This window comes from Hemitrygon akajei, chromosome 10, assembly GCF_048418815.1.
Source record: "Hemitrygon akajei chromosome 10, sHemAka1.3, whole genome shotgun sequence".
Classification (NCBI taxonomy): Eukaryota; Metazoa; Chordata; class Chondrichthyes; order Myliobatiformes; family Dasyatidae; genus Hemitrygon; species Hemitrygon akajei.
In genome coordinates, this window is record NC_133133.1 from 150,079,500 (window position 1) to 150,100,114 (window position 20,615).

The following is a 20,615-nucleotide window of genomic DNA, read 5'->3' on the forward strand; positions in this document are numbered from 1 at the left end:
GTTGAAATATCTGATTCAAGTTGTGACAGCAAAAGCCTTCAGTCTCCAGGTGTAACAATATCCAAGTGGTTTCTTTTTTTATGAGTATGTGGTTCACTGCACTGAAGCCTCTTTCAACAAGGTAGGAGGATAGAAATGCAATGAACAGCAGTTTGGCTCTTCTCCAAGGACCAGGAAACTTTGTATGACAGTGTAACAACATACCAAAAAGATGACATTTTTGAAAAGCATTTTTGCTTCTTCATCATTCTGAATTTCGATATTTTTCTTCTTGCAAGCTCTCTTCCTGTTCTTCCACTTTGCAATGAAATGGTTTAATTACCCAGTCCGGAATTTCTAGATCATTTAAATCCTTGAAATGATTCTGAAAAATTTTCAGTGACTGCAGGTGTTATCAGTACTCTTGCAAATCACTGAGTGTGAAAGAGTGCCATACTTTTCATGTAGGGAAACTGTGAGAATATTCCCCCAATGCTTTGCTTATATATTTCCAGTTTTCTGATTAAAAATGGACACTGCACTATTTTCCTGGATTAAATTGAAATTCTTACCCTTTAGTTTCATATTTAGACTGTTCATTTCATCATACAGATCGGCTAGGTATGCCACATCTCCACAGAGAAGTTCAATCTTGCTTCCTAAGCTCTTGTTGACTTTGAACAAAAATTCAACTACGGTGTCAAAAAGATTAGAGAAACATTTTAAGAGGCAGCCTTTTACTTTTATTCCCAATATACATTTTGAGCTTGTCGAGGATTGATTCTCCGTTGATATTTTCTTTAACTTTTTACAAAAGAGAATCTCTATATAAACTTTTCCATTTTTGATAAACTGTACATATACTATTAGCAGTGCTTCGTCTTGAACAGTTGACTGATCCAGTTGTATCCCAAGTTCTGTTTTTTGTAGCTCTGTGCATAGTTGATACTCAATGTCCTCGCTCATTTCATCAATACGATGAGCTACAGAGTTATTACTCAGAGATATTGATTTCAAGATACTGGTATCCATTTTGAGAACAGTGCTGGGCACCTCTGATACAGCAGGCATTATTAATCTTTCACCAATTGTATGAAATTTTCCACACTTTGCTATCATTTTGGAAATGCTATAAAAGCAATCAGACCACTATCAAAGTCAATTTTAACTTTCTTGGCAAATGACTTGAGTGTGCAGCACTTTTCAAGTGCTTCTTTCATTCTTCTGGAACTGAGTAATACCATAAATCGCCTTTTCAGGGTGTCTTTTACGGAAGTGCTCTTGCAATCTTGATGATTTCATGGTTTCATTAGACAGTACAGTATTCCAAATAAAACACGTGGGGCATCGCTGTTCTGATGGGAATAGAATAAAACCATACTCCAGGTATGTAACATTGTATTGACACACTTTCTGTAGTTTCTGTTTCTTAGCAGAGTTAGAATTCAAGGCTTCACTGCCTTCAGACTTGTAGAGATCACGCTGTACATATTTATCCATTATTAGTAGGGCAAAATTAAAACAAAAAATTAACATAAATTAACTGGGAATGCCTATCGGATGGCGATGACAGCAGCGAGTTGACATGGATGGAATGATGGTAGCAGCATGTAAAGGAACGGAGAGGCAAAGATGAAGATGATCACAACAGTGAAAATTACATTGACAAGGATCAGATTGGAATCTGAATGTTAGTTGGGATAGAGCTGGTGTTCGGCAAGCTACCTTTATACTATTCCAGTTAGCGGGATTGATGAATCATGTAAGGTCTCATAAGCCCCAAAGATGGTTCTTGGTAACACACATGAAGCCTTGCTCACTTTGAACACCTCAAGAGGAATCCTCGGTGTCGGTGGGTTCATTGATTAGCTCTCTTTCACTCTTTTGTTCTGGCCAGCGTTGTATCATTGCACAACCTGTTTTCATAGATCTGTAGAGAAAGTTGAGAGGTTATAGTTTACTAACCAACTGTTAAATTGAATGAACATTCTGTGCTGTGAGTCAAGGGGAACTGTTGGGTACCCTGGCTGCAAGTTTATGAATCTCCAATAATGTCTGGTAAGGTCTGATGAGATTGTCAAATTTCAGATGTGTTGTGGTGATGAGTACTCATTGCCTGCAGAACTAAGATTCTTCCCGTGTTACAGTGCCTCGTCCTATTATTTTGAAAGTGTCTGCTCTACTAATTGTCGATCAGTCTCACGCCTCAAGTTAGGGTGCTGCTTACTGATCCTCTCCCCCACCCCCATGACTTCTATTTCCCCTAATGCCCCCTGAGGACACGTAACCACCCCTGTTGGGAATCACTGGTGTAAGTGATGCAATTTGAGATTGTTTAAGCGGTTTGTTTTCTTTCTCTCACATAAATGCTACTTTATCTGCTGACTACTTACAGCGCTTTTCTGCATTTATTTCAGATTTCTAACTTACGCATTATTTTGCTTTTGCCTTGTAATTTTGAACTTCAGCTAGTTACAGTAGAAAACATTGTATTTATTGTTTCAAAGTGCACTTACTACTTAAAATAGCTGTTTTATTAATCATTTGCACCAATCATTTTAAGTGTAAACAAATAAATAATCCCTGTGGATTCTAACCAAAGCTAAACAACTACTTAAATAACCATCTGGTAAATTCAGAAAGCTGCTAACCTTGACAGCCATCTGAACAAATTTCACAGTATGGTAATGTTTGAACTTGTGTGGCTTGGTTCTTCCCTTAAGCAATTTGCATAGAGACTGAAAAGACTGCTGTAACAATACACTGAGCTAAACTTGAATCTGCTCTGCATGAGTATGGTTGTTTCAAAATATCTCCCCTACCAGATAATCCATTAATACTGAGTCTGGGGACAAATTTGCTTCATTTTTGTCATTGAAGTAACGATCAAGATCTGGCCATGAAAGTATAAATAAAGGTATTAAAGAAATTTGCAGCATGTTATCATCTTATTTCAAATTTGTTACCTTTAAAATGAAATGTCCTAACCAGATGTTTTGACTCTTTACCATTTTGGTTCCTTATGAATAACACAGCTACTAAATTAGATAATTCATTGAGTTGTATTATCCTTTCAATACTTCTAGAACAGAAAGTTTAGCTTTTAATGAAATATTTTGTAACTGAATGCAAAAAAAAATCCTTTTTGTTAATTGATCTTTTATGCTTATGTCATTCCTCTGTGTGTTGAACATTTTCTGTTGACGTTTTCTTGCAGAGATTTGGAAGAGGCTTTGGAAATGGGAGTGGACTGGTCTCTGCGGGAAGGTTATGCTTGGGCTGAGGATAAGGAACACTGTGAAGAATATGGGAGGATGCTGCAAGCTGATCCTTCCAAAGTCTCAGCAAAGGCCAAGAAGAGGGGATTACCCCAGGTTATTTTGTCTGCATTTTTATTTCTTGATCTGTACTGAGTTCTCAAGAACTGTCTGTGTCCACTGTTGCATCACTCTCTTGTCTGCTTTGTGTTTTAACTTGCTGTCTGGAAATTCACGAGCACAACTATACTATGTTTTCTTCCAGATTGCATTATCTGTAGTCTGTTGTTTCTATACTACATGTGAAACATTTGTAATGAATTCATTTTTTGTAGTTCTAGTCATGCTTTATTGTTGTGAACTCGTACCACAATCATCCAAAATTTGTGCATTAAATTTTCTATCTTCATTATAAACAAAAAAGCGTAAATCTAGTTCAAAATAAATTTATTATCAGAACAACCATTATCTTATTCAGTTGTGGATTGTGTTAAACTCTGTTTTAGAAACCTAGCTTTGCAAATCTCTTTTAAACTGTTTTACTTTATAAAATACTTAAGGACTGTTTGAATTAAATGAATACCAGAATTTGTGTGGTAATTCTTTTTCCTCTTTTTGGTAGCTGGGAACATTGGGTGCTGGAAATCACTATGCTGAGATTCAAGTGGTAGATGAAATCTACAATGACTATGCAGCACGCAAAATGGGCATTGATCATAAGGGCCAGATTTGTGTTATGATTCACAGTGGCAGCAGAGGATTTGGACACCAGGTTGCAACAGGTAAGACACAGGGTCTAAGTATTATGGAATGCATCTCATGCTCAATGCATACTCATGTCCCTTAATATAGACTATGAAAATGGCCTACTGTGCTATAGGTCATAAAATCTGCATTTTTCACTTTGATGCAGATGTTCTAACTATAATGCAATATGAAGGTTTTTCTATAGCCATTGCTAAAGGCTCCTATGAATTATGATTTTCACTAAGAGCTAAAGAACATCCTGGGATGTGCTTCAGCAGTGACTTTATCTTTAATGTAAACGCGCTTTTAGTGTCACGACCAACAGCATGGAAGCTGATCCTTCAACCCTTCATGACTGTTCTGACTTCGGTCATTGTCTTTCATGTGCTTGTCTAGATACTTAACTGTCATGAGAGTCTCTGCCTCCACCACCCCCTCATGCAGTGCATTCTGGATTCCAATCACATTTAGATGAAAAAGATGCCTCCTTCAGCTCTCTGCTAAACCTCATTCCTCTTACTTTCAAACAATACCCTCCATTTTTAAATGCCTTTGGTACAGGGAACGGTTTCTTGTTATTTATTCTATTTACCTCAACCAGATGCTCACTCAGCCTCCACTGCTTCAAGGCAGACAAATCTGGTCCATTCAGCTTCTTCTCATAAGTGAAATGCCCAGTCCCAGGTACCTTCCTGGTGAATCTCCTCTATACTCTCTCCAATTTAATAGTGTCATTCCTACACCAATGATCAGAATTGTACAGTCTCCCCCAGCTTGGCCTAAATGTATGTTTTATAAATATGTACTATAACATCTCTGCTCTTCTATGTCCTGGCTAACAAAGACAAGTATTACAAGTGTCTTCTTTAACATCTTGATATACCTGTGTTCAGAAAAGGAGCAATCCTTATACTTTACACCAGGGTCCCCTACCCACTTCAGTACTGTACCTCCATCCCCCTAGGATCTAACCCTAGTCTATCAGTCCTCCCAGAATACATTGCTTCTTATTTATCAGGATTAAATTCCATCTGCCATCCCCCTGCTCATCATACCAACTGGCTGATATTGTCCTGTAGCCTAAGACCTTCTTGCTAGTAACAACCACTAATTTCTGTGTCACTTGCAAACTTACTAATCTCGCTCCTATACGTGCATCTAAATTATTAATGTTTATAACAGTATGGGCCCTGGAATCCATCCTCATGGTACTCCACTGGTCACAGAATTACAATCACTAAGCAACTCTCAACCAAAACCCTCTCTCCTTTCATCAAACCAGTTTTGGACCCAATTTGCCAGCCTGCCTTAGATTCCATGGGTTCTAACCTTTGTTGAGCATTTTCCCAAGTGAGACTTTGTCAAAGTCCCAATAGAACCTATATAGACTACACCGACAACACTACACACATCAGTATACCTTCTTGCCTCTGAAATTTTCAATTCAGTTGGATATGTAAAACCTTTCCTAACAAAACTATGTTTTCATTATTAACTCCAGTCTTTTCAAGTATAGTTTAATCCTGTCTCTGCGATTTTATTTCCCCAAGAGCTTCCTTGCCACTGAAATTACAGGCCACTGACTAGCCTGTGATTACCTGGCTTATCCCTGTTTCTCTTGAATAAAGATGATGCCACTCCAGTTATCTGGCATCTCCACCAGGGCCCCACAATCCTTTCCCTTGCCTCTGGAATACATCTTATTAGGTCCTTATGGTTTATCCACCTTTAAAACCACTAAGATATATTAAACCTTTTTCAAGATTCATGTTCCAGTTTCACTGTCCAGCTCCCTGAATTCACAAACTATGATGTTGTACTCCTTCATGCATACAGATGTACATAAACTATTCATTTGAAGATAACACCTTAATTCTCTGCCCCAATGACTTACACTCTTGCCCTTACCATACTTACAAAATGTTCTTAAAACTAATTTAAATTATTTGTACCTCATGATAGTTGCTTGTTATTAAGCAGGAACAATCAAACTTTAAGATTTGCTGCTTAAAATATTCTTTAAATGTAATTACTGTAGCTACTGTTAAGTGTCATAGTGATGTCAGCTCTTAAGGCAATACAGAGTTTTGAACTTTGAATAAATTTAAAATCATTAATGCAACATATTGGTGCCATGTGAACTCCTACACAGTATTTTCCTATATTTATTCAGAGGTTGCTACTTACTATTAATGCAGAATGTGTGCTGGCATCCTAGAAAAGTAAAAATGATGAATATGACCAATTAATTTCCTTAAGATTTCTTTAGACGGACTTGACAAATATGGCCTATTTGTGATGGTTTAGAGTGCTGTTAGCATAGTTGAATAAGGCATGGGTTTATTTTCTAGATGCACTAGTGGCTATGGAGAAAGCGATGAAGAGGGATAATATTATTGTCAATGACAGACAGCTGGCCTGTGCCAGGATTAATTCCCAAGAAGGTCAGGACTACCTTAAAGGCATGGCAGCAGCTGGAAACTATGCTTGGGTGAATCGCTCATCGATGACCTTTCTGACACGACAGGTAGGATTTGTGATGAACAATGTGTTAAACCACTCACCATTTAATTAATCTCCAAGTTTTTCAGACTTTTACATTGTCAGTTGCCTTTTAGAAATCAGTAGCATGTTGACTTGTCCGGGTAGTTTCCTGATAAGAAACACTTCATCCATAGGTCATTATGGGGAGGTTCAGAGTGGAAGCAGCTTGCTTCTTTGGCACTTGGAAGCTGCTGTTGATTAGCTAATGTCTGAGTTTGCATGCCCAGCAGAGAAAAAAATAATTGTTAGACTCATTTAATCGAAGGACTGGCTAATAAATTCAGAGAAATAGGAAAATGCCTATTAAAGAAAAGCTATATAACTCCCTAATGTGTAAAAATATGAGTAGGGAAGTGATCTTAGGAAAATAATTCCAGAAGTAGCTTGTTTGCTGCTCTTTTGAATTTCTCACATTCTTTTTCTCCATTTCCTTATCTTTTTTCTTATTTCCTGCTTCTAGCATTTTTCCTTGCTTGATTTTCTTTTAATTCTTGAGTGTTGTGTTTATTCTCTGCCAAATTTTTATCGTTTTTCTTGCTCATCTGTCTGAGCTGTTTAGTTTCTTTGGTACCTATTCCTTTATCTTGCCATTCTGCTCCCTATGATTCCCAAGTCACCTTCATCAAAGTCTGAGTTCCATTTTTCTGTCGATTTTTCATTTCTTCTGTTCTTTCCTGTTATTCTTTCCCTTAGGCATTTGCCAAAGTTTTCAACACCACACCGGATGATCTGGATATGCATGTGATCTATGATGTATCGCACAACATAGCCAAAGTAGAAGAGCATGTGGTGGATGGGAAACAGAAGACTTTGCTAATCCATAGGAAGGGTTCTACAAGAGCCTTCCCACCTCATCATCCTCTTATACCAGTTGACTATCAGGTAACAAAATTGCTGAAACAGCACATACATTGTAGTTTGCTGGAAAGCAGAAACCTTACAAGATGTTGAAGAGATTGTCAACTCAACTGGGATGCAAGTGACTGGAAGGTTATTTAGTGTCTAAATTTATCAATATCTTCATTTAAGTGTGAAGCAGTTTTATATGTAAATTTACTTCTTATATTACAGATTAATATAATTGTATATTATATACAGATAATATATAATCTGTATATATTATACAGCAGCACAGGAGCGCCGCAGGGAACCGTACTCTCTCCGGTCCTGTTCACCCTGTACACATCAGACCTCCAATATAACTCAGAGTCCTGCCATGTGCAGAAGTTCGCTGATGACACGGCCATAGTGGGGTGTGTCAGGAATGGTCAGGAGGAGGAGTATAGGAAACTGATACAGGACTTTGTGATATGGTGCAACTCAAACTACCTGCGTCTCAATATCACCAAGACCAAGGAGATGGTGGTGGACTTTAGGAGATCTAGGCCTCATATGGAGCCAGTGATCATTAATGGAGAATGTGTGGAGCAGGTTAAGACCTACAAGTATCTGGGAGTACAGTTAGACGAGAAGCTAGACTGGACTGCCAACACAGATGCCTTGTGCAGGAAGGCACAGAGTCGACTGTACTTCCTTAGAAGGTTGGCGTCATTCAATGTCTGTAGTGAGATGCTGAAGATGTTCTATAGGTCAGTTGTGGAGAGCGCCCTCTTCTTTGTGGTGGCGTGTTGGGGAGGAAGCATTAAGAAGAGGGACGCCTCACGTCTTAATAAGCTGGTAAGGAAGGCGGGCTCTGTCGTGGGCAAAGTACTGGAGAGTTTAACATCGGTAGCTGAGCGAAGGGCGCTGAGTAGGCTACGGTCAATTATGGATAACTCTGAACATCCTCTACATAGCACCATCCAGAGACAGAGAAGCAGTTTCAGCGACAGGTTACTATCGATGCAATGCTCCTCAGACAGGATGAAGAGGTCAATACTCCCCAATGCCATTAGGCTTTACAATTCAACCGCCAGGACTTAAGAACTTTTTAAAAGCTATTATTAATGCTTTTTGAGATAGTGATTTAGATGCATATCATATTTTTTACTGAGTTAAGTATTGTATGTAATTAGTTTTGCTACAACAAGTGTATGGGACATTGGAAAAAAGTTGAATTTCCCCATGGGGATGAATAAAGTATCTATCTATCTATTGAGCACCACTTATCCGAAATGCTTGGGGCCAGAAATGTTTCAGATTTTGTAATATTTGCATCTATATAATGAGATACTTTGGGGATGGGATCCAAGTCCACTTACGCTACATATATAGTATATATACTTACTCTGAAGTTAGTTTTATATAATATTTTTTAACTATTTTATGCATGGAGCAATGATGTGTACATTGAACCATCAGAAAGGTAGCTGTCACTATCTCAGCTGCCCAGGTAGACAGTCAGTGGCTTTTTGGCATTGCCATCAATCCCGGCTCTGAATGTGCTACGCAGCAGGCAGCCTTTGTCTTACACTGGTTCATCACACATATTTACCGATGCAGCTGTTCAGCACGTTGGATTTTCATCAGTGATGATCTCGGCAAACTCATCTCTGCTGCTTCATGCTGAGCAGATGCTTTATCACCACAAATATTTAAAAATTTGTGGCTATGCCTTTTCTTAAATTTCTGCAATGACAGTGCTGAATATTTGCAATTATCTTCAATTTTCAGTTTGTCATGATCTTGGCTTGTTTCATGATCAGCATACTGTTAAGCAGCATATTTTCACTCTGACACTGATAGATTCACTCTTTCAATGCACGATCGATTGACTACTGCATTGCCTGAGAACCTTCCCGGCACATTATGGAATTTTCCTTTTTTGATGTCATGTAAGTGCTCATAAAATGTTAGATTTCAGTGGTTTTGGGATTTTGGAATTTCAGATAAGGGGTGTTTAACCTGTATATGATATTTTAGTAAATATTGACCAATATGCAAACCATACAATTATCAGAATTGATAAAATAGCTGCAGCACATTCTATCCTACTTTGACTGTAAAATTTGAACATGGAAGTCACACTTTAAGTCAGATTTCTAGAACCCCATTAACCTCTAAAGCTGTTCGGATGGAGAGTTGTCATTCAGTACTATTATTTCCTTGGATCATTTGCACTTGTTTATGAGCTTGTTCTGGAAGCTTTGGAAGGATTATCTGAAGTTGAGCTTCACTTTGGAAGTATGATTCATTAAAACTTTTGGCAAATGTTATTTTGGGAAATGGGCTGTCTTTAATTCAGAATCAGTATCAGGTCACTAAATTCGTTGTTTATGCTAGGCATTTTTTGTACATTTTTTGAGATTGGAATCTTGTACATTATTCATACATACACTAAACAGCTGTTATTAATCACTGTTCTGATCTGAACTGCCTTGCTAATTGAATTTTTGCTTAAAAAGTGAAAGTTGTAAAATAATTGACTTGCATACACATTGTACACATTTAAATCTATTTGACTAGATGCCTATTTGTTCAAATGAATCCTGACTACATTTAATATTTATTGTTCCTGTTATCCAAACAATTTAAAGGTCAGTGCTTTTTTTTTACAGCTTTTACACCAGCACTTGTATCTCTATTAATAAAACATAATAAACTGGGTAATGAAGCAGGAGACATGGGGTAGTATTTTAAAGTATCAAGGAATATGAAATAATTGTTAGAAATTCTGATAGTGAAGTTTATTATCTTTTAAAAAAAAAGAACATGCTTTACTCTGTCATTTAATTTTGCAGTTTTTTAATATATTTTTTAAACAATCATTTCCATCCGTATCATTATAAAGAAGTTCTCAGGAAAGGCCATTGGTTTGTCTTGGGGCTTGTAGAAGACAGATCAAAGAATATAAGTGCTGGGAGTGGAGCACTGGGCTGAAGGTGACATTTCTAAGAGATGTATTGTCCTACTAGAAGAAGGTGTACAAGGTTAATCAAAGTTTTGGTTTATTCTGATATGATTGCCCTATGCCAAAGAGTATTTGTTATTTTTGATACATGGATTTCCATTCAGCATCTAAGTCATTGAATGACTTGCATGTCCACCCAACTGGCAAGTTGATTGCCTTCTCTAAACTTTTTTTTGTACCTTTTAGTTAACTGGGCAGCCTGTTTTGATTGGTGGAACAATGGGAACCTGCAGCTATGTCCTTACTGGAACAGAACAAGGCATGACAGAAACTTTTGGGACTACCTGCCATGGGGCGGTAAGGAATTATGAATAAATTGTGGATCTTCATAACCCAGTAATTGTGATCTTGCCTAAATGTCTTATAAATTGGTAGGTTTTTTTTTAGCAGAGTCCATTGTAGATAATGTTCTTCATGCTCAATTAATGTAGACTGTTTTGGTCTTTGTAGTATTGTTGGATTAGAAATTGCTATTAAAAGGACTGAAAAATAATATTACATAATGTTAGATTCAGCAGCTGCCTCGTTAAATTAATTTAAACGCTGTTTTTCAAAGGACAAAACTATGGGAGTGGGGGAAGAGGTAGGTGCCATTCCTAGAAAATCTGTATTGTGATCGTCTATAATATGAAGCTAAGTTGTCAGTGCATGCATCATGAAATAAGAATGGAGAACGGCATTTGGTTAATTTTATTCCCACAAATTCCATGAAAAATAATTTAATCTTGTATCTCAAACTTTTGGCTCGTGATTTGTGAATTTTTTAAAGGTTAATTTCCATTACTTAAACACCATAACACAAGGGTCAACTGTAGAAATTCAAAAGATTCTTGTTTAACTTTTGTTAGCATATAGCTTTGTATGTGTTTCTTAATCTGATATAGAAGAAACTTGAATATACTTTCTGAATAATATTTTCAGGGGCGAGCTTTGTCACGTGCAAAATCCCGACGTAATCTTGATTTTCAGGATGTGTTGGACAAATTAGCTGATATGGGAATTGCTATTCGTGTTGCTTCACCTAAACTAGTAATGGAAGAAGTAAGTACTGTGATTTATTTTTGCCTTCATTTTTAGATGTCTGCTAAAGCTGCTTAAATGAATGGGAGCAATTTGTTTTCTGGATTGTTTTCCTGTGCTGTTTAAATGAATTGAGAAGAATATGAAGATCATGGATAGAAATTTGTTTCTTCCTGTACTAACACTGAGAATGCAAAATGTACAGTGAACTCTATTGAAGTCAATAGAGCTACATTTTTCCAAGTAGAACTTGGATTTGCATTCCTGTCCCATTATATATACACATTTGTATTGTTTTTGAATATTAAGAAACCCAATGTGGTGAACACTTATCTACAACTTGGTCATTCTCAAACTTTGGAGACACAAGAGACCCGCAGATGCAGGAATCTGGAGCAACAAATGATCTGGTCGGGTAGCACCTGGGGATAGTAATTGTTGTTTTGGGTCAAGACTGTGCTTCAGGACTGAAGGAGATGGCCTGTTTAAAGAGGAAAGTGTGAGTAGTGAGGCAGGGCCTGAAAGTCTTTTGATGTGGAAGGAAATGAGAGCACACAAGGAAAACCCATGTGGCCATAGGAAGAATGTGCAAGCTCTTCGCAGTCAGCACCAGAGATCAGGGTTGAACCCTATTCAGTTATAGCTCTGTATAATTTGATATCATGAATGACTGATGGAATAAACAGAATTTCAGTGTATCCTTATGGTAAGAAGTACTATTCAAGATAGATTAAAAGGGGATGCTGAATTCATTACTAAAAGATAATCTTTTCTTTTCTAGGCTCCCGAATCCTACAAGAATGTGACTGATGTTGTCAATACTTGTCATGATGCAGGGATCAGCAAAAAAGCAATTAAACTACGGCCTATTGCAGTTATAAAAGGTTGATGGAAGCATATTGATAGTTTACATTAGAAATCTGTAAGATGGACTATCTTACTAAACTACTTTTTGTGGAAAAATCCTCTGCCACACAAATACTGAATGTTAAGTTTTGTTACAGTAAAGTACCACTGTACATTTCCCATTGAGTGCAGAATTTTGCATTTTCATTTTGAGAACTCATGATTAAGTACAATAAATTAATAGGCTAATTTTTTGTTTAAAAAGTTTCTTGTCATGAATCAGTTAAGGTAATCCAGCAAAAGATTGTTTTTGTTTAGTGCATGTTACTCTATTAAAGTTATTTTACCTTAGCAACTGTCACCTGAATATCTATGGAGAGAATAAAGCACTTGTTCACGTTAGAAATTGCAAGTGAATTTTGCATGAAGTCAAAATCAGAACAACCTGATTAAATCCCTTTCTTCTATTTGCCACAGTGCTTGAATAGCCTCCGCTATGTGGTTTTTGGTGCTTTGTAGTTTTGTATAGGCAGAGGGGACAAATTTAGTAAGCTTTTAATTACTAGTTTCATTATTTCAACACAGAATTGAGCTGAAGGGTCTTCTGTGTGGTACTGTGTTCTATGTATAAAGCAATGTACAGCTATTGATTCTGATAATAACACCAAATGGTTGAGAGGAATAAATTCTTAATATTCCTATGCTGCCAAAGATAAACAGAAGTTCCAAGTATGATTTATAGAAACTAGAGAGATAGGGGAAAAACTGAGTGGCTAGATTTCAGTGAGTGTTTCAATTGTGCCGAGCCTTTAGTATACTAGATGGAGTCAGATTAGGTTATAGGGTTAAATTATGAATACTGCGTGCAGTCATCTAAATGAATTTCCCTGAATGCTAACCATGAGGATTTAGAATAAAAATGAATACTGAAATAAAACTTTATCTGACAGATCGGCGATTTAGAATCTACCTTTTACCAATCTTGGAAATATCTCAGTGCAGGGGAAAATGAAATGTATGGTTTTGCTTGATGGGGGCACCAGCAAGAGAGCCTGGAGGATATTAATCCGCCATGATCTTATTTATCTTTTTTTGATGTATTACTAGGGAAGAAATTGCTAGTATATATTTTCAAGTAAGAATAGATTGCAATTAACATTAGACAATTCTCTTACTAATGTCACACCTAGCTGGTTCACACTGATGCTGCTGCAGGTGCAGAAATGATATTAGTATGAGAGCTCTTATTATAGCTTTTGGAACTTTAACTGGGTGCTGTGATCACTTCATACGTTTATTCAATTCACATTTTGTTCATAATATCAGCTGTATCTTGATTCTTCAGATAGGATGTTCAATCCAAGTGATCATAGACAACTTAAAAATCTGCCAATAAGCACTAGAAATATAAACTATCATAGTAGAAGCAGTGACCCATTTAATTGGATATGCCAATGAAATAGTTTTGAATTGTTGACTAAAGCAACAAAGACTGTTCAGCTCCAAAAAGACTCCGAACCCAACAATCACATGAACTGTAATACTACTTTACTAGTGTTTCCATTTTAAAATGTCACCATAACTCTCTCATTAGGTTTGTTTAATAATTTCCAATATATTTCTATATTGACTGACTGCTTCATGCCCGATGGTTAAAAGCTCTTTATCTCTACAAAAGGAATTGATGAATAGTTCTTTAAGAGTTGTCATCTGCCACCCAGTCTCACTTTTAATTAACATCTATTAAATTAGACAAGGAGCTCTTCATTGAAATTCGGTTGCTAAGACCAAGTATGTCGATGTGTTCAAGACAAACCTGGCCACAAACAAAAGGCCTAATGCATTTCTTAATACAGAAAGCTTTTGAGTAAAGACTATTCAAATAATTTCAAACACTGATGTAACCTGTGCTTTGGCTAAAAAAAAGTGACAAGACTTGAGATAGCTTGGCATTCCCTAAAAAGTAAATTTGTGCATAAGAATTTTAATTAAAACGGTATGAACAGAATTTCTAGGGTCAGCAAAACAAAGTTGCACTGTACTAGGGGACTGTTTGGAATGGTCCTGTTTATTCAAAGACTTATGCAAAAAATCACAACACATCCATTCTCAAAGCATGATAGACTATGCATCTTCCATGACCTGCAGCTTATTCAAGTTCAAATGGTAATTTATGCATTAGTTTTGAGATGCCAACATTTGTATACATCAAACTTTCAAAACCAATGCTGACTTTCAATTATATTTCAAACTTTACACCAATTAAAAGTACACTAAATTTTACTGCTGTCCTAAACTAGACTTAATTAAGTTGAATTTTACATTTTAGTATGACGTTGCTAGACTCATTCCTATTAAGTACAGTGTAGTTAAAGACAGTGCAACATTAGAGTTGTAAAACATTGATTTTTTTCTTATCAGCTGCTGACAACTGGTAAAGCGGTTTTGGCAGAGCATGGAAATAAGTTACCATCAATAGTGACTTGCACTTTAAAGATGAAGGTTAATGCGGGCTGTGTTGTTGCCTTCAAGCTAGTTCATAAAAGGATAAAATATACCTGAGTAAATTTTGCTTAAAATAAGCTATGAATGGTTCATTACAATCAATTTGCATGTCCCTGCTACTCTCACTGCATTGCAGGAAAGTCCACTTGATAGAATTTAAGTGTAGGATGAAAACTCTATTTTAATAGGGTCTTTAGTTGGACATGTCCATCCATATAGCAGACTCGAGCCAGTACAGTAAAGAACTCTGTCTCCGGACCTCAAGCTCAGATCTATGATTAAAGACATTAATAGACAATATTTTCCCTTAAAGAAAATAAATTTCTAGGCTTGAGCCAAATTGGTAGATATTAAAGCCTGAAGTTCAAGTTTTCACAAGAACCAGAGATAATGCAGACATGTTTGCCAAATCAGTCAGTCTCATGCATCCCAGTCGTCTTCATCTTCAGCACTTTGTTGCTGTGGAGGCGGGAGGGGTGGAATGGCGTCAGACATCCGCGCGAAAGCACCACCTGGTACAGGAACTTCACTTCCAGTTCCTTCACCACTGCCCTCACTATGTTGAGGACCTTTACCTGAAATACCTGCAAGAAATTAGACATAATAATGAACCAGCTAACTGCACGTTAACATGTTCTGCTGCAGTTCAGAATAGAGCATCAGCATTGAATACAAGCAACACACACAAAATGCCGGTGGAACGCAGCAGGCCAGGCAGCATCTATAGGAAGAATTACAGTTGATGTTTCAGGCCGAGACCCTTCGTCAGGACTAACTGAAAGAAGAGATAGTAAGAGATTTGGGAGGGGGAGGGATTAAGCTAAGAGCTGGAAAGTTCATTTGCAGAAGGGATACACAGCTGGAGAAGGAGGAGGATCATGGGATGGGAGGCCTAGAGAGAAAGAAAGGAGAAGGAGAAGGGGAAGGGGAGCACCAGAGGGAGATGGACAGCAGGTAAGGAGTGACAGAGGGGTAGAGAGAGAAAAGAAAAAGGGGGGGGGGGGAGGATGATAAATAAATAAGGGATGGGAGCATTAACGGAGAAATCAATGTTTATGCTATCAGGTTGGAGGCTGTCCAGATGGAATATAAGGTGTCGTTCCTCCAACCTGAGTGTGGCTTCATCTTGACAGTAGAGGAGGCCATGGATAGACATATCAGAATGGGAATGGGATGTGGAATTAATATGTGTGGCCACTGGGAGATCCTGCTTTCTCTGGTGGAAAGAGTGTAGGTGTTCAGCGAAACGGTCTCCTAGTCTGCGTCGGGTCTCACCAATATATAAAAGCCAGAGCACCGGACGCAGTATACCACACCAGCCGACTCACAGGTGAAGTGTTGCCTCACCTGGAAGTACTGTCTGGGGTCCTGAATGGTGGTGAGGGAAGAAGTGTAAGGGCAGGTGTAGCACTTCAGATTCAGTTTATTGTCATTTAGAAACCACAAATGCAATGCAGTTAAAAAATGAGACAACGTTCCTCCAGAATGATATCACAAAAGCACATGGCAAAACAGACTACACCAGAAAATCCACATAACATTTGGCAATCCCCAATCCAGAGTCTGGAGAGGCTGCTGCATATTAATATCGCACTACCGTCTTAGCGCGTTCCCCGGAAAGGAGCTCCAATCCAACCAGACAAATGAGTGCCAGGAGGGAGATCGGTGGGAAGGGATGGGGGGGACGAATGGACAAGGGAGTCGCGTAGGGAGTGATCCCTGTGGAAAGCAGAAAGAGCTGGGGAGGGAAAGATGTGCTTGGTGGTGGGATTCTGTTGGAGGTGGCGGAAGTTACGGAGAATTATATATTGGACCCAGAGGCTGGTGGGGTGGTAGGTGAGGATGGGGGAGCCCTATCCTTAGTGAGGTGGCAGGAGGATGGGGTGAGAGCAGATGTGTGTGAAATGGGAGAGGTGCATTTGAGAGCAGAGTTGATGGTGGAGGAAGGGAAGCCCCTTTCTTTAAAAAAGGAAGACATCTCTTTTGTCCTGGAGAAAAAGCCTCATCCTGAGAGCAGATGCGGTGGAGACGGAGGAATTGCAAGAAGGGGATGGCATTTTTGCAAGAGACGGTGGGAAGAGGATTAGTCCAGGTAACTGAGAGTCCATAGGCTTATAGTAGATATCAGTAGATAAGCCGTCTCCAGAGATGGAGACAGAAAGATCAAGAAAGGGTAGTGAGGTGTCGGAAATGGACCAGGTAAATTTGAGGGCAGGGTGAAAGTTGGAGGCAAAGCTAATGAAGTCAACGAGCTCAGCATGCGTGCAGGAAGCAGCGCCAATGCAGTCGTTGATGTAGCGAAGGAAAAGTGGGGGACGGATACCAGTATAGACTTGGAACATGGACTGTTCCACAAAGCCAACAAAAAGGCAGGCATAGCTGGGACCCATACGGGTACCCATGGCTACACCTTTGGTTTGGAGGAAGTGGGAAGAGCCAAAGGAGAAATTATTAAGGGTAAGGACTAATTCCTCTAGACGGAGGAGAGTGGTGGTAGAGGGGAACCGGTTAGGTCTGGAATCCAAAAAGAAGCAGAGCTTTGAGACCTTCCTGGTGGGGGGTGGAGGGATATAGGAACTGGACATCCATGGTGAAAATAAGGCAGTGGGGGCCAGGGAACTTAAAATTATTGAAAAAATTTAAAGCGTGAGAAGTGTCATGAAGATAGGTGGGAAGGGATTGAACAAGGGGGGATAAAACAGTGTTGAGGTATGCAGAAATGAGTTTGGTGGGGCAGGAGCAAGCTGAGACAATAGGTCTACCTGGACAGGCAGGTTTATGGTTCTTGGGTAGGAGGTAGAAATGGGAAGTGCCCCTTCTCGCAATTCCTCCATCTCCGTCGCATCTGCTCTCAGGAGCACCTCTCCCATTTCACACACATCTGCTTCACCCCACCCTCCCGCCACCCCACTAGGGATAGGGTTCCCCTTGTCCTCACCTACCACTCCACCAGCCTCCGGGTCCAACATATAATTCTTCGTAACTTCCGCCACCTCCAATGGGATCCCACGACCAAGCACATCTTTCCCTCCCCACCTCTTTCTGCTTTCCGCAGGGATCACTCCCTACATGACTCCCTTGTCCATTCATCCTCCCCCATCCCTTCCCACCGATCTCCCTACCAGCACTTACCCTTGTAAGCGGAACAAGTGCTACACCTGCCCTTATACTTCCTCCCTCACTACCATTCAGGGCCCCAGACAGTCCTTCCAGGTGAGGCAACACTTAACCTGTGAGTTGACTGGTGTGATTATACTGTGTCCGGTGCTCCCAGTGCGGCCTTTTGTATATTGGTGAGACCTGACGCAGACTGGGAGACCATTTTGCTGAAAACCTACACTCTGTCTGCCAGAGAAAGCAGAATCCCCCAATGGCCACACATTTTAATTCCACGTCCCATTCCCATTCTGATTTGTCTATCCATGACCTCCTGTACTGTCAAGATGAAGCCACACTCAGGTTGGAGGAACAACACCTGATATTCTGTCTGGGCAGCCTCCAACCTGATGGCTCCAAATTAAATTTGGAAATATTTCCATTTCTACTGGTTACAAAGACCTATAGAATATAGATAACCTGAATTTGAAGAACATGGGACATTTAGGAGACTCTTAGCAAGACATATGGATGGAAGGAAAAATAGAGGATTGTGGGCTATGTGGGAGGGAAGGGTTAGATTGAGCATGTAATATGTTTACAAAGGTTGGCACTATATTGTGGGTGCTATGCTGTACCATATTATGTTCATAAGCCTATCCAGAGACTGGTATTAAACTGTAGCTGGTTTCAGTAAAAGTCCCAAAGAAGCGACAGATCTGAAGATGCTATAGTAGAACAGAGGAAGCTCTGTATTTTTACACTTCGGTATAGCATTAAAGTAACATGAACAATCTGTTAAAATACTAATATTAGCAGTAGCTAAAATTTCCATTTATACCACTGTACAGCATTGGGTTTTGTACCTTTTCTCCTCATTGCAAGCTTATTGAAGAGATCAGACATCAGATTCCCTCCTCTTTCGCTTGTTCCACCTAGAATATAATAGATAACATTCAGCAGAATGCCCACTTCCTCCTCAACCACCACTCAAAAGTAGCAGTGGCATGGAAACATTCATTCCCATTACTATAGAACCATAGAACACTACAGCACAGTACAGGCCCTTCAGCCCTCCATGTTGTGCCGACCCATATAATCCTTAAAAAAAGAGTACTAAACCCACACTACCCCATAACCCTCCATTTTTCTTTCATCCATGTGTCTGTCCAAGAGGCTCTTAAATACCCCTGATGTTTTAGCCTCCACCACCATCCCTGGCAAGTCATTCCAGGCCCTTACAACCCTCTGTGTAAAAAACTTACCCCTGATGTCTCCCCTAAACTTCTTTCCCTTAATTTTGTACATATGCCCTAAATATAAATTGTACAGTTGCACTAAATATAAGTTTCCACTTTTAAGTTTCCAAACATGCATTATCATTATGCAGGGATAAAAGGTGCACCATGTGGAATGTTTCTGCTGTCCCAGTTCTTAACCATTGATGCAAAAATTTTCAGCCAATTTTTACAACCATCAGCATCAAAAATTCCACATCTGCAACAGATGATGTATTTTACATTCACTTTGAAGCAAATTCTCAAATCTGCAGCAGACATTGACAACTGTTCAATGTTCTTGAAGTTGAGGGGGGAAAAGCAGTATCCTTTCCAAATCAATAAAACAGAACATCTTTTACCAGTTCCTCTAAACATTAAATACAAAATATAAAAACAGTTTCATAAGCCCAATATATACCTCAAAGAAGATAATACCTTGTTCCTGTTCTTTCTGTTTTTTCTTTTCCATTTTAATGTTTTTTGCATTGCGTAGCTTGGCTTTCCCAATTCCTCCTGCCTGCCGGATAGATTCCAGCAGACTGGCTCTTCCATTTGAGGGCTTTACAACTTCTTGAGGTGCTCCCTGAACAATACCATCTTCCAGAAAAGAAATTAGAGAAAGCAGATAAATTAATAAATTTGTTTTCTGCAATTATGATAATATTCATCTGGAAGAAGATCCTCCTTGAGACTAGACTGAACTTTTGGGAGAGACAACAAAGTAAACCTACAATTAAAAGGAAAAAAAATGACCTGAATTGTACAAAATGGATGAAAATAATAAAAAGCTGCAGATACTAGAAATCTGAAATTAAAACAGAAAATGCTGAAAGCACTTAGTGGCAGCATCTGTGGAAAGAGAAACAGTTAATGTCCTGGGTCAAAGACCTATAATGCCATTTCTCTTTCCATTCTTGCTGCTTGACTCGCTTTTAAAATACAATAGATGCTTGATATGCAAATGACATAGTGTAGTGGTGTGCTACACGCAGCGCTAAAATAACGACACGGAATCGGTAAACTGCAGTAAAAGGAGATTTTATTCGAACTTCACAGCCTTGCTTTAAAGCCTCCCTGATCCCGCCCTCCCCGGGTGCGGATGCTGTAGGGGGCACGTACTCACAATCTCGCGCAGGCTTTTCCCTTTGTTGGTGAAGCAGACCTGGCGCCTTTTTGGGACTGGCCTTTATGCCGGCGCGCTGGCTATTTGTGAGCCTGTTCGAGTGCGCTAGGAAGTGGGTCGCCACATAACCCCCCCCCCCCCCCAGAACTGGCGATACACCCCCCAACGTCCACAGTCTGGGCCGGACCCTGTTTGGGAGGTCGGCCTCTGCGCCGCGGTGCCAGAAACTTGACCGGTTGCGCCAAGTCTACATGGGCCGGTTTGAGTCTGTCCACCGTGAAAACCTCCTCTCTCTCCCCAACGTCCAGCACGAACGTGGACCCGTTGTTCCTGAGCACCGTAAACGGCCCCTCGTAGGGCCGTTGCAG

At 39.3% G+C, this 20,615-nt stretch overlaps 2 protein-coding genes across 5 annotated transcripts in view; one reads left to right on the forward strand and one right to left on the reverse strand.

The window, feature by feature from the left end:
- rtcb (RNA 2',3'-cyclic phosphate and 5'-OH ligase) overlaps window positions 1–12,649 on the forward strand; it is a 42,889-nt gene extending 30,240 nt beyond the window's left edge. For both annotated transcript variants that reach the window (XM_073059379.1, XM_073059380.1), the window contains 7 exons: window positions 3,197–3,353; window positions 3,859–4,018; window positions 6,335–6,510; window positions 7,221–7,409; window positions 10,564–10,674; window positions 11,299–11,418; window positions 12,179–12,649. In XM_073059379.1, the coding sequence (XP_072915480.1) occupies window positions 3,197–3,353; window positions 3,859–4,018; window positions 6,335–6,510; window positions 7,221–7,409; window positions 10,564–10,674; window positions 11,299–11,418; window positions 12,179–12,286 (1,021 nt within the window). In that variant the 3' untranslated portion in view covers window positions 12,287–12,649. The remainder of the gene's footprint in view (window positions 1–3,196; window positions 3,354–3,858; window positions 4,019–6,334; window positions 6,511–7,220; window positions 7,410–10,563; window positions 10,675–11,298; window positions 11,419–12,178) is intronic.
- Window positions 12,650–14,293: 1,644 nt separating this feature from the next.
- wash1 (WAS protein family homolog 1) overlaps window positions 14,294–20,615 on the reverse strand; it is a 43,951-nt gene continuing 37,629 nt past the window's right edge. For all 3 annotated transcript variants that reach the window (XM_073059383.1, XM_073059381.1, XM_073059382.1), the window contains exons 9-11: window positions 19,560–19,721; window positions 18,711–18,779; window positions 14,294–15,332 (exon numbers count right to left, since the gene is read on the reverse strand). In XM_073059383.1, coding sequence (XP_072915484.1) covers window positions 15,169–15,332; window positions 18,711–18,779; window positions 19,560–19,721 — 395 coding nt within the window. In that variant the 3' untranslated portion in view covers window positions 14,294–15,168. The remainder of the gene's footprint in view (window positions 15,333–18,710; window positions 18,780–19,559; window positions 19,722–20,615) is intronic.